Raw genomic sequence first — 14,704 nt, forward strand, 5'->3', positions numbered from 1 at the left:
ATGTGGCTCACCCTCCCTCATGACCCTTAGATTAAGAGTCATATGCTTTCCCGAATAAGCCAGCCAGGTCCCCTGAGTATCAATATTTTACTTTTATTTATTTATTTGTTTGTTTATTTTGAGAGAGACCATGCAATTTGGGGAGGGGGAAAGAGAATCCAGGAAGGCCCTGCACTGTCAGCACAGAGCTAGATATGGGGGGCTTGAACCCATGAACCATGATATCATGACCTAAGCCAAAACCAAGAGTTGGGTGCTCTACCAACTGAGCCACCCAGGCACCCGTCTTCCCCTGACCTTTTAAACTTTGGCCATTTTCCTTTTTCTTTCTTGTTTTATTGAGAAATTGTTGACAGCCATCACTGTACAGGTTTAAGCATATAGTATGATGGTTTGATTTACATGTGTTATGAAATGATTACCGTGATAGATTCAGTTCATAGCCATCTTCTAATATGGATACAGCAAAAAAAGAAAGAAGATTTCCTGTTTTCTTAGCTAAGTAAGTGGTTTTTATATTCCTAGCTATATGAAAGTAACATGGAATGAAGCTGATATTAGTAAAAGTCTAAGGATTTCACTTAAGGCTTGTAATAGCATTTCGTATTTTTTGGTAGTAAGGATGGGAGTGTTTTCTTGAACTTTATTTTCTGTTTTAGTATTGAAGAATGTCGCAATATAATCATGCAATTTGGTGTCCGGGAGGTCACAGCTGCCCAGGTTGCCAGGGTTTTGGGAATGATGGCTCGAACTCATTCAGGATTGACAGATGGAATTCCATTACAGGTAAGTGTAGAAATCAGCAGTTTTATAATGTGAATTAAAATCCTTCACTTTTTAGTTTATTAAATTATAGTATGATTGTTCTACCAACCAGAGCTGAACAAATTAAGTAGTTGGGTTTTGTTTAATTCTACTTGTACAGAGTATCTCTGCTCCTGGCAGTGGGATCTGGAGTGATGGAAAAGATAAAAGTGACGGAGCACAGGCACACACATGGAATGTAGAAGTCTTGATTGATGTTCTAAAAGAACTGGTGAGTACATGTAATCATGATTTTATATTCATGATGCTAATATGATAGAGCCCAAAGAAAGCAAATTTTAACGAATAAAAGTCTGCTGACTAAAGAGTAGTGTTTTGGGGATCCCGACTTCATTGACTCCAAAGTAATGAAGTGTCCAAGATGATTATGTACTGGAGATAGTTCATAATCAAATACCAGTTTTGTTCATTAGGAGTTGTTGCTGTGCAGTTCTAAGTGATACTACTAAGGTAATTTTGTGGAGTCCTGGTGTGGTTATTTTGGAGGGACAGATTTATTGCAAAGTAAGGATTGTATAAAGAATTACTGAGAAAGGAGGCCTTCTGAATGTTTTCTGGGAAGTGCAACAGAAATCCTGCTATCTTTTTTATGGTGGGTAAGGATAATAAAAATCCATACTTGTCTTACTACTCTCCCTTCTGGAATATCCACAAACTAAATAATTGGCCCCCAGATAAAGTACCTCTCCTAAAATGTTAAAATGCTTAAATAAAATTTGTTGGAACGAAGCTTTGAGCTTTTAAAAGAGAGTGATGAAATTTAGTCAATGGGAGAATAGTGGAGTCAAGGTGTAAGGTCTTTAGTCTCGTTCATAAAATGTCAAGGAGCAAAATATAACATTAAAGATTACATATACCTGTTATAACATTCTTTTTCTCAAATTATTTATCCTAATTCTCAGTTTTAGTTTTCTATGTTTGTAACATAGATGGAGTTGGGTTATAGTTGTCTATATTACCTTACCATTAACAACACCATGGCTCTTTAAATTTTTCTTAATTGTAGGTGGAGTTAAGAGTGTTTAGATCCATTCTCCTTTAGTAATACGATAAAATAATACTTGATCATGGCAGAAAATTTGGAAAATGGAAACTAAAATAAAGGCATAGTCTCATCACTTCTGGATAAGCCAGTACCGTTTTGTTTTTATCTTGTGGTTGTCATGCAAAAGTGAAAACATACCCTTTTCACCCAGTAGTTTCATTATTATACTTTATTGCCTTATTGAAAATAACTTCTCTTTAAAAATTATAGAAAAGGACAGTATTTTCATGTTATCTGAACCTATTTTCTGATTTTAGATACTGTAAAAGGCTATAAAATGGAGTGCCCTGCACTGTGGGTTTGAACACTTGTGTTAATAATCTCTTTTCTTCCTTCCTTTTTCTTCTCGTACAGTAGAATTTTCTGTACACCAAAAAAAAAGTGCAATAAAACTTTTTTAGTGTTTATTTTTGAGAGAAAGAGCGTGAGTGGGGCAGCGGCAGAGAGAGAGGGAGACAGAGAATCTGAAACAGGCTCTGCACTTTTAGCACAAATCCCATGTGGGGCTCGACCTCAAAAACTGTGAGATCATGACTTGAGACGAAGTTGGATGCTTCACCAACTGAGCCATCCAGGTGCCCATTCTCTACATTTTTGGAAGACAGAAGCAGAAAAACATTTCAGATACATTTTGGGTCAATGATGTTGTTTTTCTCCATTGCTCACTGAAGATAAAGAGGAAGAAACCATAGGGGATTCTTACAGTGTTACCAAACTACCTGCGGATTTACCAAATTCATCTCAGGGATAATGCTATCTAATAGTATGTTAATGGTTGTGTTCTGTCACAGTCATTCAGACAAATCTTAGAAAGGAAAACAGAATCTTATTTTCTCACTGTTCTTGTTGGCTTGTAGTGAACACTTAATTTGAAGTTTGTACGATTGCTTTTTTTCTTCTACTAGAGAAAACGAGTGAGTTAGGGCAGAGAGAGGAAAAAGAGAATCCCAAGTAGTCTCTTTTCTTTTGGTGCAGAGCTTGAAATGAGGCTTTATACCATGTACCGTGAGATCATGACCTCATGAGCTGAAGTCAGCTGAGCCACCCAGGCACCCCTGTACGTTGCTTTATACAAAGCAAGCATTAATGTCTTCATGACTTTAAAGGGGTCACCTTAGAGCAAAACTAAACTGGCCATGATGCTTTGAGGAGTTTTAAATACAAAGTGTGGACATCCTTTTTCTTTTTAGGCATCAAGTAAACTTAGTACTTTGTACAGAGTGGCAAATTATTTTCTGTAAACTTGTCAACTTTGCTTTATATTTTCTTAAGGAGTCCCATACTTTTCTGAGTACCTTTTCATAGATCATTTTTTTCAGTGGAATTTTCAGTCATTTTGACATAAAGAATTTAGATCATTTTTTGTGATGCATACAATTGGTATGCTTTCTGGGGAGATCTTTAGTTAATTAAGAATGGTATTTGGGGGTGCCTGGGTAGCTCAGTCGGGTAAGCTTCTGACTCTTCATCTTGGCTCAGGTCTTGATCTCATGGTTTGTGAGAGAGAGCTACGTGGGAGGGCTCTGCGTAGTTGGCACAAAGCCTGCTTGGCAGTCTCTCCCACTCTCTCTGCCCCTCCCCAGCTGGCACTGTCTCTCTCTGTCTCTCAAAAAACAAATAAACCTAAAAAAAAAAAAAAAACAAAACAGCAAAGAACAACCTTTTTAAAAAGAATGGTATTTGTGATAAATGATTTATCTTTACTACTTTGTTCCAGGTTAGTAGAATCTTGGCTTAATGACAAAGACTCATTGATTGAAGAGTTTTGCCAGACTGGGATGGAGGTATTTGTTGGACTAAGTATGGGAAGAGAGAGTTCTGTTTTACATACTCCCTTAGTCAGAAGTATGTCATGAACCAAAAGGTTGGACTGCCTCACTAGTAGAGCCAGTTTATTTTGAATATTAAGTATTTATTTTTCTAAGTCTCTAGAAATGCCAGATTATGATTATTTTGAGTTTATAATCAGAAGATCTTAATTTCAGATTTAATTTGGCTCTTTGGATAAAGCATAAAAATATTTACACTTTTTGTTCATTCGATTTTGAACTGTTTTTCTGTTTTAGAACCCGAGTTTGAATTTCAAGGAAGTAACTTATGAACTGGACCATCCTGGATTTCAAATTCGTGATAGTAAAGGACTTCATAATGTGGTTTATGGCATTCAGAGGGGTCTAGGAATGGAAGTGTTCCCAGTTGACCTCATATATAGACCTTGGAAACATGCAGAAGGCCAGGTGAGCAAATGGTGTTTAGGTGTGGAAGAGGAAGCAAATAATGACTTATTCTTTCTGTAGTGCCATCTATCCACTGACTAAAACATTGTTTTAAAGTAGAATTTGTTGGGGGCGCCTGGGTGGCTCAGTTGGTTAAGCGTCTGACTTCAGCTCAGGTCATGATCTCACGGTTCATGAGTTCGAGCCCCGTGTCAGGCTCTGAGCTGTAGAGCCTGAAGCCTGTCTTCAGATTCTGTGTCTCCCTCTCTCCGAAGGCCCCCCCCCCCCATGTCTGTCTTTCAAAAATAAAATTAAAAACAAAAAAAGTAGAATTTGCTTTGTGTAGTTAGCAGACTTGTGAGTTTTGAAAAGATTATACTTTTCTTCTGTTTCAATTGTCTATGGCTTTAAATGAACAGATAATTAATGTTTTAAAGAGAAATTGTCATTCTAGTGACTTTAAGATTGAGATTAGCTGAGGGCGCCTGGGTGGCTCAGTCAGTTGAGCGTCCGGCTTCAGCTCAGGTCATGATCTCGTGGTTCGTGGGTTCTGTGCTGACCGCTAACTCAGAGTGTGGAGCCTGTTTATAGATTCTGTGTCTCCTTCTCTCTGACCCTCCCCTGCTCACACTGTCTGTCTGTCTGTCTCTCTCTCTCTCAAAAATAAATAAAACATTAAAAAAATATGATTGAGATTAGCCTAATGAAAATGTTTCAGATTTTCATAGCATTTGCAGTCACTTAATGATGGTTAAGTACTTTTTTCCCCCTTGTTCCAGCTCTCTTTTATTCAGCATTCCCTTATAAATCCAGAGATCTTCTGTTTTGCTGACTATCCCTGTCATACGGTTGCCACTGATATTCTGAAAGCACCGCCAGAGGATGACAATCGAGAAATTGCCACATGGTAAACACTGTCCTCCAACTTTTCTTGAAAGGATAACTTTTGTTTTTTTGCAATAGAAAGTTAATAGGGAGGAACTATGTAGTTAAAAGCTTTTACCCATTGAAATGGTATTTTTAGTGAGCCAAATTATTTTAAATTTTTAGAGAGATGTTATTAATGGAGAAAAATCTAATGTTAGTCCCATTACCACTAGATAGTTAACGTTTTTCCCTCTGTAAGGTCTGCCACTGGGTAGTCTCTGAAACTGTCAAATATTGGAAAAGAGGTTTGTACTTCTCCTTTAGATTAGATCCTTTTCTTCTACCTACAGATTTACTTGCTTTCTTTCCTTTGTAAGTAGCTCAAGATGGCCAACCCATCCATTCTAATCCTTTCAGCTAAATTACCTAGTTTATTTGAGTTCCAATTCCTAATTTCTGAGGGAGAATCAGACTCTGGCCCAGTATTTCTCCTGGAACTCAAGTCACTCCTCTCTAGGAATGTGAGGTAAGGATGGTGAAAGTACTTCCATTACTGTTGAAATACACACACACACACACACACACACACACGTTCACGCTCACACATTGACACACGTCAACAGAGGGGAACATGAGCTTGATTGCTCCCCAAAGGTAACTTTATGTTTCTTACCTCTTTTTCCTGCCTGTAGTTTTCTGAGACCCTTTCCTGACACAAAACAGATGATTGTCTGCATTTTGGGGCCTGTGGGTAGGATTTTTAGGGCAGCTTAAAGCCCTTCGATATTTCCAGATCTTCTAAAGCCAAAAGATGGTAAACTTTTCCTGTGAAGGTTTAGTTAACATCTGGCTTTTCTGGCCATTTGGTCTCCTGTAGTAAGTACTTAAACTCTTTTATGGTAGCACAATATAAATAGAGGTGTAGCTCTCTCAACAAAACATTTAGTGAAATAGGCAGTGAGTGGGGTCTGTGGATGTAGTTTGCCGATCCCTGTTCTGAAAGATTGACCCCAAGCAGTAGTTTGTTCTAAAATGTGTCCTTGGGGTACCTGGGTGGCTCATTTGGTTTTGACCATACAGCCCTTTATTTTGGCTTGGACCATCGTGTCATGGTTTGTGAGTTTGAGCCCTATATTGGGCTCTGCGCTGAATGTTCAGTGCCTGGTTGGCTTTCTCTCTTTCTTCAAAAATAAATATATCTTAAAAAAAAAAAATAAATAAAATGTATCCTTTTCCCAGTGCTAGCAACATTGGATTTGCAAGCTTGATTTTTTTTTCTATGAAGTCTAATGTGTATAGCAGTATTTATTTTACAAATCCAAAATGTCATACTACATTTAACAATTACTTAATATATTGAAGTTTGTCTCAAAAATACCTTTTAATAGTTTGTGTGATTAAGAGTTCAGACAGGGTTCATATAGTTTCTTTTATTCTTTCAGTTTTCCTTTTCACACTATCTTTTTAAAAATGTAACGTTTAAGGGGTGACTGGGACGCTCAGTTGAGTTTCTGACTTGAGCTCAGGTCATGGTCTCACAGTTCGTGAGTTTGAGCCCCACATTGGCCTCGCTGCTGTTAGCGCAGAGTCTGTGTTCGGATCCTCTGCCTCCCCCTGCTCTCAAAAATAAAACATTGAGAATAAATCCAACTTTGGCCATTGATTTGATGAAGTAACCAGATCAGATCATTTCTCCTTTAGACTACCCTATGGTATAGGATAGATGTTTCCTCATGGTGTTTAGTTTGATCTCTGTCCCCATAGTTTTCGTGCACTGTGGGGAGAGTAAGATTTTGAGGTTTGATTAAAGTCAACCACATTCAGCTTCTTGGGGCAAGAATAATGCATATGAGATGCTGTGGACTTCTGAACTTGGTTGATATCAGGAGGCACTTAAGTTTTTCCTATTCTTTAGCAAAGTAAGTGTCCAGCCTGTATTTTTGTGTAAGAATTTTCTATGTGTAAATTAGGTCGATGTTTATATTTTTGATTTTTGACTATTACTAAATTCTGTGATATTGTTTGTTTCTATTTTTTACACTAATCACAAAAATCTGTGATATCTCTTTGCTAAGAAGGATCCATGATTATATAAGTGGTCTGTAGTGTTCCCCTCTCCATCACTTACTGTCAACTTAGACTGTCTCTGAAATTAGTCTGATATACTAGTATATAATTTTAATATGAACACCAGTTTAAATATTTTTCAAATTTGAGTAGATGACACCTTGGTTTTGTCATGCTACTTGGTATTACTTATTTAGAAAGTGGATTTTTGTATATTTATGATTTCATTGACGGAGTATCTTACTTCCATTCTTGTTAGGAAGAGCTTGGATTTGATTGAATCTCTTCTGAGGCTTGCAGAGGTGGGGCAGTATGAGCAAGTCAAACAGCTCTTCAGCTTCCCCATTAAACACTGTCCAGACATGCTGGTATTGGCCTTACTGCAAATCAACACCTCTTGGCACACCTTGCGCCATGAGCTCATCTCCACTCTGATGCCAATTTTCCTCGGAAACCATCCTAACTCTGCTATTATTTTGCACTATGCATGGCATGGACAGGTAAGATATGAATATATGTCTTTTTTGTCATTTTGTAGAAGATGTTCAACTAAATTGTCAACCTTGAATATGACACTTGGGAAAAGTTGCACTTCTGTGAAGCCTATTTTATCTTTTCGCATCATGTGAGTTTTAAAGTATAAAATTTCAAAGAAGAAGGAGGCAGTAAAAAAAAAAATATGAAGGCTCCATACTACTGGGGCACCACTATGCTTTTGATAACAGCTGGAGCTTTAATTATTTATCATGGAACCAGAAGGTATTTCTGTCCCTTTTTAACTGTAAATGGGAGGAAATCACAGAACCATTAAATTGACATTATTTTCTCTTTTATCCAAATCCAGCCTTTAAATTTTATTTTAGTTTCTGCTGAAATGACTTTTAAGCCCTATGCTTTCCCTACTTAATTTAGTAGAGTATATGTAACACTTAAATACTTTCTCCCCTCCACCCCCTAATTTAGCTTGTTTTTTTAATAATGAGAAATGCAAAAACAGATTGGGGAAAAATGGCATCACCAACCACTTTACATCAAGTTCCTTTTCTGGCTATTTTTTTTTTTCTTGAATCAGTTTTATTATCAGTGTAGTCTACATTATATATAAGTGCTTTTAAAACATTAAACTCTCATTTATAAATGAAAAATGTCGCTTTAGTTCCATGTTGTTCCTATCAGCCCTCCATTTCTAGAGACTAAAGTTTTAGCAACCATGTAACCAAAGGTTTGCTGCCCAGACATTTTTAGGTCTTTCTCACCACAGCTATGAGGTACAAAGGGTAGATGGAAAGGAGCTGCATCTCCTCAGTCCTTGTTGAATACTGTTTCACTTGGATCTTCTGTACCCCTAGGACAGGTACTGGGAAGTGATTTAGATACAGTGCTAGCAATTGCCTTGCCGTTGCTTCCATGAGAACTGATTACTAAATTACGATTGTTTATTCTCTTATTCAGCTGCGAGCCTTTAGAACAGTTCTCAAAGTCAGGGTGTTTTCTGGAAAAAAAGGAAATTGAATAATGACCAAAAAAAAAGAACATTCTCATTTGTGAAAATAGCTTGATTTAGAATGTACAAGTATTATCATTCCTAGAAATACTGATAGAACACTACACTGTGCAACATAAGAAAGGATTACCATAAATTATTTTTTTTTAATCTGTAAACTAGTAATTTATAACTTGGAAAGGAATTAAGCAAATTTCATATACCCCCATGCTCACATCTAATCTGTTTGAAATTGTAGTGGCCTATGTTTTATAGGACAGGTACACTTACTGAATCACTATATGACCCAGGGTTTAGGGACAGATTTTCATTTGGAACATGTGGAAATAACTTGACTTTCCTATAAAGAATGTCACTGCAATCAACTTGAACTCATACATCTCAATATTATGTAAATATAACAAGTAAAATTCGCTGGGAATTTATAGTAGTTCCTGTGAAAATGTTTAGCATTATTGATATGTAACCCCGATTTTCTTAGGGACAGTCTCCCTCAATCCGCCAACTTATCATGCATGCAATGGCAGAATGGTACATGCGAGGGGAGCAGTATGATCAGGCCAAATTGTCTCGAATACTTGATGTGGCCCAGGACTTGAAGGTGAGCTTGGAGGGACAGACACTTTTATTTATTAATGATAAAAAAAAACATTTTTTTTCTGTTCTCTAGATACTTTAGGGATAATTCAAATTAACTAGCTCTTAGCTAGATTATGTTGAGCTTTACAGGTTTTCCTTGTAAAGTAGAAATGAATTGAAAGGAGAATGGTTTTAGAAATGTAAAAAATGTTTTCAGTTTTCAGTGTTTACATTTGATTGAATTTTGTTTGGTCTTCTATGATAGTTGCAAGGCTATTTTAAAGCAAGCGATAATTGGCCTCAGATGTCATCTGTGAGATGTAATTTGTGGAGAAACTGGTTGGGTTTTACCCTCTTTGTAGATTTCATTAGCATTAATGGAATCTTTTGACAAATAGTCTCTGACTCTTGATGTCTTTGACCAGTAGGTGTATAGTACTGATACTGCAGTTGTGGTTAGGTTAGAATAAGCCATAGTTCAGATTTTAAAAAATGAAGTAAAAATGCCTTGTATCTTTGGTTCTTTAGGTTTATTTATTTTAAGCACAGGATAAAGTCTGTTTTGGAGGTCAAGTCATGTGTCCCACCTTTAGAATGTGCTTTTAATTTATGTAAGAACTAAAACACCATTGAATTGTAGTAAGCTTAAAAAAATATGACTAAGAAAATATTAGCAATGTTATATTTAAACTTCGTTGTGAAAATAAAAGCCAGAAACAAAATAGGACAGAGTGATAGAAAGATACTTAATTGCTTGACTTACAGTTTCTAATATTCTTTTGCTTTAGGCCTTGTCAATGCTGCTAAATGGTACTCCATTTGCCTTTGTTATTGACCTTGCTGCACTTGCTTCACGTCGTGAATACCTCAAACTTGACAAGTGGCTCACAGATAAAATTCGAGAGCATGGAGTAAGCAGGATTTGTTCTATTTGTTACTGCTCTTAAATTTTGATGGCTAAAATAGCTAATCAACCTTTTAAAATGGCAATGAAATGTTACCATATTGTGGATTTTAGACATACTGTCTTTAATAGTCTTTAATGTGAAAGCAGTTAAGATCAATTTCAAATATAACAGGAAACTTTATATTTTCCAGGAGCCTTTTATCCAGGCATGTATGACTTTTTTAAAGAGACGGTGCCCTTCTATTTTGGGTGGACTTGCCCCAGAGAAGGATCAGCCCAAAAGTGCTCAACTTCCTCCAGAGACTCTGGCAACAATGTTGGCCTGTTTACAAGCTTGTGCTGGGTAAGAAGAGCATGCTTAAATATGACTATTTAGTTTTGGGATCAGACTAAATGAATAACTTGTTTTGGGGAAAGAAGGGTTGAGTAAGTGTAAGCAACAGCAACTTATATAAGTTCGATGGTTTTAAGTCTAGAGTACTGTACTGAAAATACATATTCTTTCCATTTGAATGGATTTTTTTTGGGTGGATGATGTGAGGTGGAGTCCAGATTCATTGTTTTGCATTTGAAAGTTCAGTTGTCCCAACACCATTTATAAAGACTGTTCTTTCTCTTTCAAATGGTCTTTTGAAAAATAAGTTGCCCATGATTTATGGGTTTTATATCTGGGGTCTTTGTTCTATATATGTCTATCCTTATGCCAGTACCACACTGTCTCGATACTGTAGCTTTTCAGTGAAATTTGAAATTGGGAAATATGAGTCTTCCAACTTTGTTCTCATTTTAATATTGTTTTGGCTGCTCTGGGTCCCTTGCATTCCCATATGAATTTTAGGATCAGTTTGTTTTGCAAAGTTGTCAAGAAGCCTACTGGGATTATGTTGAATCTTTACATCGTTTTGGGGGAATATTGCCATCTTAAAATACTAATAAGTTTTCTGATTCATGAATCTGGATGTTTTTCTATTTGGACCTTTAATTTGTTTCAGGAATGTTTTCATTTTCAGTGTACAAGTTTTACACTTCTTTTGTTGCATTTATTGTTAAATATTTTGTACAAGTCATTTCATGTGCAAATAGAGTTTTCTTCCTTATCCATCTTTTTCTTGCTTATTTTCTCAAGTATAAACCTGCAGACTAATGTTGAATAGAAATGCAAATAGAACTGGTAGCAGTTCTTTAAATGTTCAGTAGAATTTAGCAGTGGGTCCATCTGGTGCTAGGCTTTTTCTTATGGATAGTTTTTAGTTACTAATTCAATATCTTGTTATGTGTTCATGCAGGTTCCCTCCCCCCCCCCCCATTCAGTTTTGGCAGTTTGTCTTTCTGTGAGTTTGTCCATTTCACATAGGTTATCTAATTTGTTGGCACACAGTTCTTATATACTATATCCTTATAATCTTTGTTTCTCTAAGGTTGGTAGTAATAATCCTGTCTTTCGCTTTCTGGTTTTAGTAATTTGAATCTCTTCTGCCTTCTTCCTTTCCTCACTTACCACCACTTTCTTGTGATTTTGGGTAAATGTAGTCAATCTTTTTGACCTTTTCAAAGAAGCAACCTTTTTGGTTTTGTTTTTCTCGTTTTGCTATTCTCCATTTTGTTTATTTCAGCTCTCAATTTTATTATTTCCTTCCTTGTTTTGAGTTTAGTTTGAACATTTTAAACCTGATTAAGGTGGAAAGTTTATTTTTTTATTTGAGATTGTTCTTGTTTAATTGGGCTGTTTATGAATTTGAATTTCCACCTGTGAAATGTTTTAAGTTTGGTATTATATGTTTTCATTTTCATCTGAAAGAATTTTATAGTTTTCTATGACCCATAAGAATATGTTGTTTAATTTTCACATTTGGGAATTATCTGATTTTCTTTTGTTACTGATTTTTCTTAGTTTATTTGTATTTATTTTGAGAGATAGAGAGCAGGTGGGGGGGCAGAAAGAGAGAGAGAGACAGACAGACAGAGACTGAATTTTAACCTTTTTTTTTAATGTTTTATTTATTTTTGATACAGAGAGAGACAGAGCATGAGAGGGGGAGGGGCAGAGAGAGAAGGAGACACAGAACCGGAAGCAGGCTCCAGGCTCTGAGCTAGCTGTCAGCACAGAGCCTGACGCAGGGCTTGAACCCACGAACGTGAGATCGGACCTGAGCCAAGCCGGAGGCTTAACCGACTGAGCCACCCAGGCGCCCCTAAAAAAGTTTTAAAATAAACAAAAAAATTTAAGTTTATTGTTGAGAGAGAAGGAGACAGCATGAACAGGGGAGGGATAGAGGGAGGCAGAGAGAATCCCAAGCAGGCTCCACACTGTAGGCTCTGTTTTTAAAGGTATGTATGCTTATGTCTTCCTGTAAGGATTGGCCTTTCTAAAATACTTTTCTTAGTCCCTGCTCATTTCTTTCTTAAAGGCTATATTTTGTCTGACCTTAGCAGAGTCCTTTTATTTTTCTTATTGTTAATGCTTGCATGGTACCTTTTTCCATTTTCTACTTTCAAGTTATAGGTGTCTTAATCTTTAAAAAAATTTATTTTAATGTTTTATTTTTGAGAGAGAGCAAGCGAGCAGGGGAGGGTCAGAGAGAGAGGGCAACACAGAATCCAAAGACAGGCTCCAGGCTCTGAGCTAGCTGGTAGCACAGAGCCAGACATGGAGTTCAAATTCATGTACCGTGAGATCATGACCTGAGCCGAAGCCAGACTCTCAACCACCTGAGTCACCCAGGTGCCCTAATAGATGTCTTAATCTAAGGTTTGGGCCACTTCTGGACAAAATACCATTTTTTGAATACATTTCAAGAATCTTTTTAATTGGAGTATTTAGAGTATTTATGTTTAATGTAATTACTGATAAGTTAATTTATTCATGTCACTTCCTGTTTTTCTGAATATACTTTTTTATTTTTCTTTTAACATTTATTAATTTTTGAGAGATAGAGAGGGACAGATCATGAGCAGGCGAGGGGCCGAGAGAGAGGGAGACGCAGAATCGGAAGCAGGCTCCAGCTCAGAGCTATTAGCACAGAGCCCAGCATGGGGATTGAACCCACGGACTGTGAGATCATGACCTGAGCCAAAGTCGGACACTCAACCGACTGAGCCACTCAGGCACCCCTGTATGTTTTCTTTTTGAGAGAGAGAGAGAGAGAGAGAGAGAGAGAGAGAGAGAGAGAGAGAGAGAGAGTGTGTGTGTGCGCGCGCGCGGTGAGGAGGGCAGAAAGAGAGAGAGAGAGAGAGAGAGAGAGAGAGAGAGAGAGAGAGAGAGAGAGAGAGACACAAAGAATCTGAAGTAGGCTCCAGTCTCCAAGCTGTCAGCACAGAGCGCAACGCAGGGTTCAGACTCAATGAACCATGAGATCATGAATGAGCCACCCAGGTGCCTCTCTTGTGTATTATTTTAACTCCCTTGTTTCTTTTAATTTGTGGTTTTTGAGTTCATTATTTTCTTTGTAGTTACTAAGTTTAACATTTTAGGGGTGCGTACCTAGGTGGCTTAGTCGGTTGAACATCCGACTTGGATCAAGTCATGATCTCATGGTTTGTGAGTTCAAGTCCTGCATCAGGTTTGCTCCTGTCGGTGCAGAGCCCACTTTAGATCCTCTGTCTTTTCTCTCTTTGCCCTTCCACTGCTTCCCTGCTCACTCACTCTCTTTCTCTCATATAAATAAACATTTAAAAAATAAAATTGTTTTTAACTTAAAACAATCTAGTTCTGATTAATACCAAGTGAACTTCAGTCGAGTGCCAAAATTTACTCATATCGCTGCGTTCCCTTTCTCTTTCATTGGGTTGTTGTGTTCAGGTTGCACCTGTATCTTATGTGCCCATCAAAACATAATTATTTCATGAACTAATTGTCCTTTAAATCAAGTAGGTTTGTGGCAAGCTGTGGACACTAGTCTCTGCTCCACAGGGTGAGGTTTGTTGAAGTTGTCAAGAACAAGGCTTGCATTTGAAATTTAGAAGAAGAAGAAGAGAGGGTAAAACTGATTAATGTGCCCCAAAGCACTTGGTAATTGAGGATAAAAAATAAGTACCACATACCCAAATGCAGGATGATAGGTCATGTAACCAAAGAGATCTCATTTGTCAGATTGCTTCTGTTGAGGTAATGATAGTTTGTAAAGCTTATGCTCCTGAACTCCCAAAGTATGGTGTGAAGGTTGGCCTGACAAATTATGTTGCGCTGTATTGTACTGGTCTGCTGCTGGCTCACAGGTTTTTCGGTAGGTTTGGCATGGACAAGCTCTGTGAAGTAAAGTTTTTGAGACCCTCAAGGGAGCTGTGGATGGAGTCTTGTCTGTACCCTGGTTATAATTTGGAAGGCAAGGCTTCAGTGCAGAAGTACGTTGGAAGCACATTATGGGTCAGAACGTTGCAGGTTTTGTGTTACCTAATGGAAGATGAAGATGCTTATAAGAAACAGTTCACTGAATACATAAAGAAGAAAGTAACTGTAGACATGGTGGAGATGTATAAGAAAGCTCATGCTGCTCTCCAAAAGAATCCAGTCTGTGAGAAGTCTAAGAAAGTAAATAACAGGAAGAGGTGAAACTGTTTGAAAATGTCTCTTGCCCAGAAGAATGTAAGCTTTTATGTAAGAATGTAAGCTCAGGAGTGGGACACTGAGAGCTAATAATAAATCAAACTACGATTTCTATGAAGATTTTTCAGATAAAGACAATAAACTTGGGATG

At 37.3% G+C, this 14,704-nt stretch overlaps 1 protein-coding gene across 9 annotated transcripts in view; it reads left to right on the forward strand.

Moving 5' to 3' along the window:
- Positions 1 to 14,704, forward strand: part of CNOT1 (CCR4-NOT transcription complex subunit 1) — a 74,645-nt gene that overhangs the window by 18,452 nt on the left and 41,489 nt on the right. For all 9 annotated transcript variants that reach the window (XM_029925114.1, XM_029925120.1, XM_029925117.1 and 6 more), the window contains exons 8-15: positions 660 to 786; positions 926 to 1,036; positions 3,937 to 4,107; positions 4,866 to 4,993; positions 7,280 to 7,520; positions 9,006 to 9,125; positions 9,892 to 10,014; positions 10,202 to 10,353. In XM_029925114.1, the coding sequence (XP_029780974.1) occupies positions 660 to 786; positions 926 to 1,036; positions 3,937 to 4,107; positions 4,866 to 4,993; positions 7,280 to 7,520; positions 9,006 to 9,125; positions 9,892 to 10,014; positions 10,202 to 10,353 (1,173 nt within the window). The remainder of the gene's footprint in view (positions 1 to 659; positions 787 to 925; positions 1,037 to 3,936; positions 4,108 to 4,865; positions 4,994 to 7,279; positions 7,521 to 9,005; positions 9,126 to 9,891; positions 10,015 to 10,201; positions 10,354 to 14,704) is intronic.

Source organism: Suricata suricatta, chromosome 16, assembly GCF_006229205.1.
Source record: "Suricata suricatta isolate VVHF042 chromosome 16, meerkat_22Aug2017_6uvM2_HiC, whole genome shotgun sequence".
Classification (NCBI taxonomy): Eukaryota; Metazoa; Chordata; class Mammalia; order Carnivora; family Herpestidae; genus Suricata; species Suricata suricatta.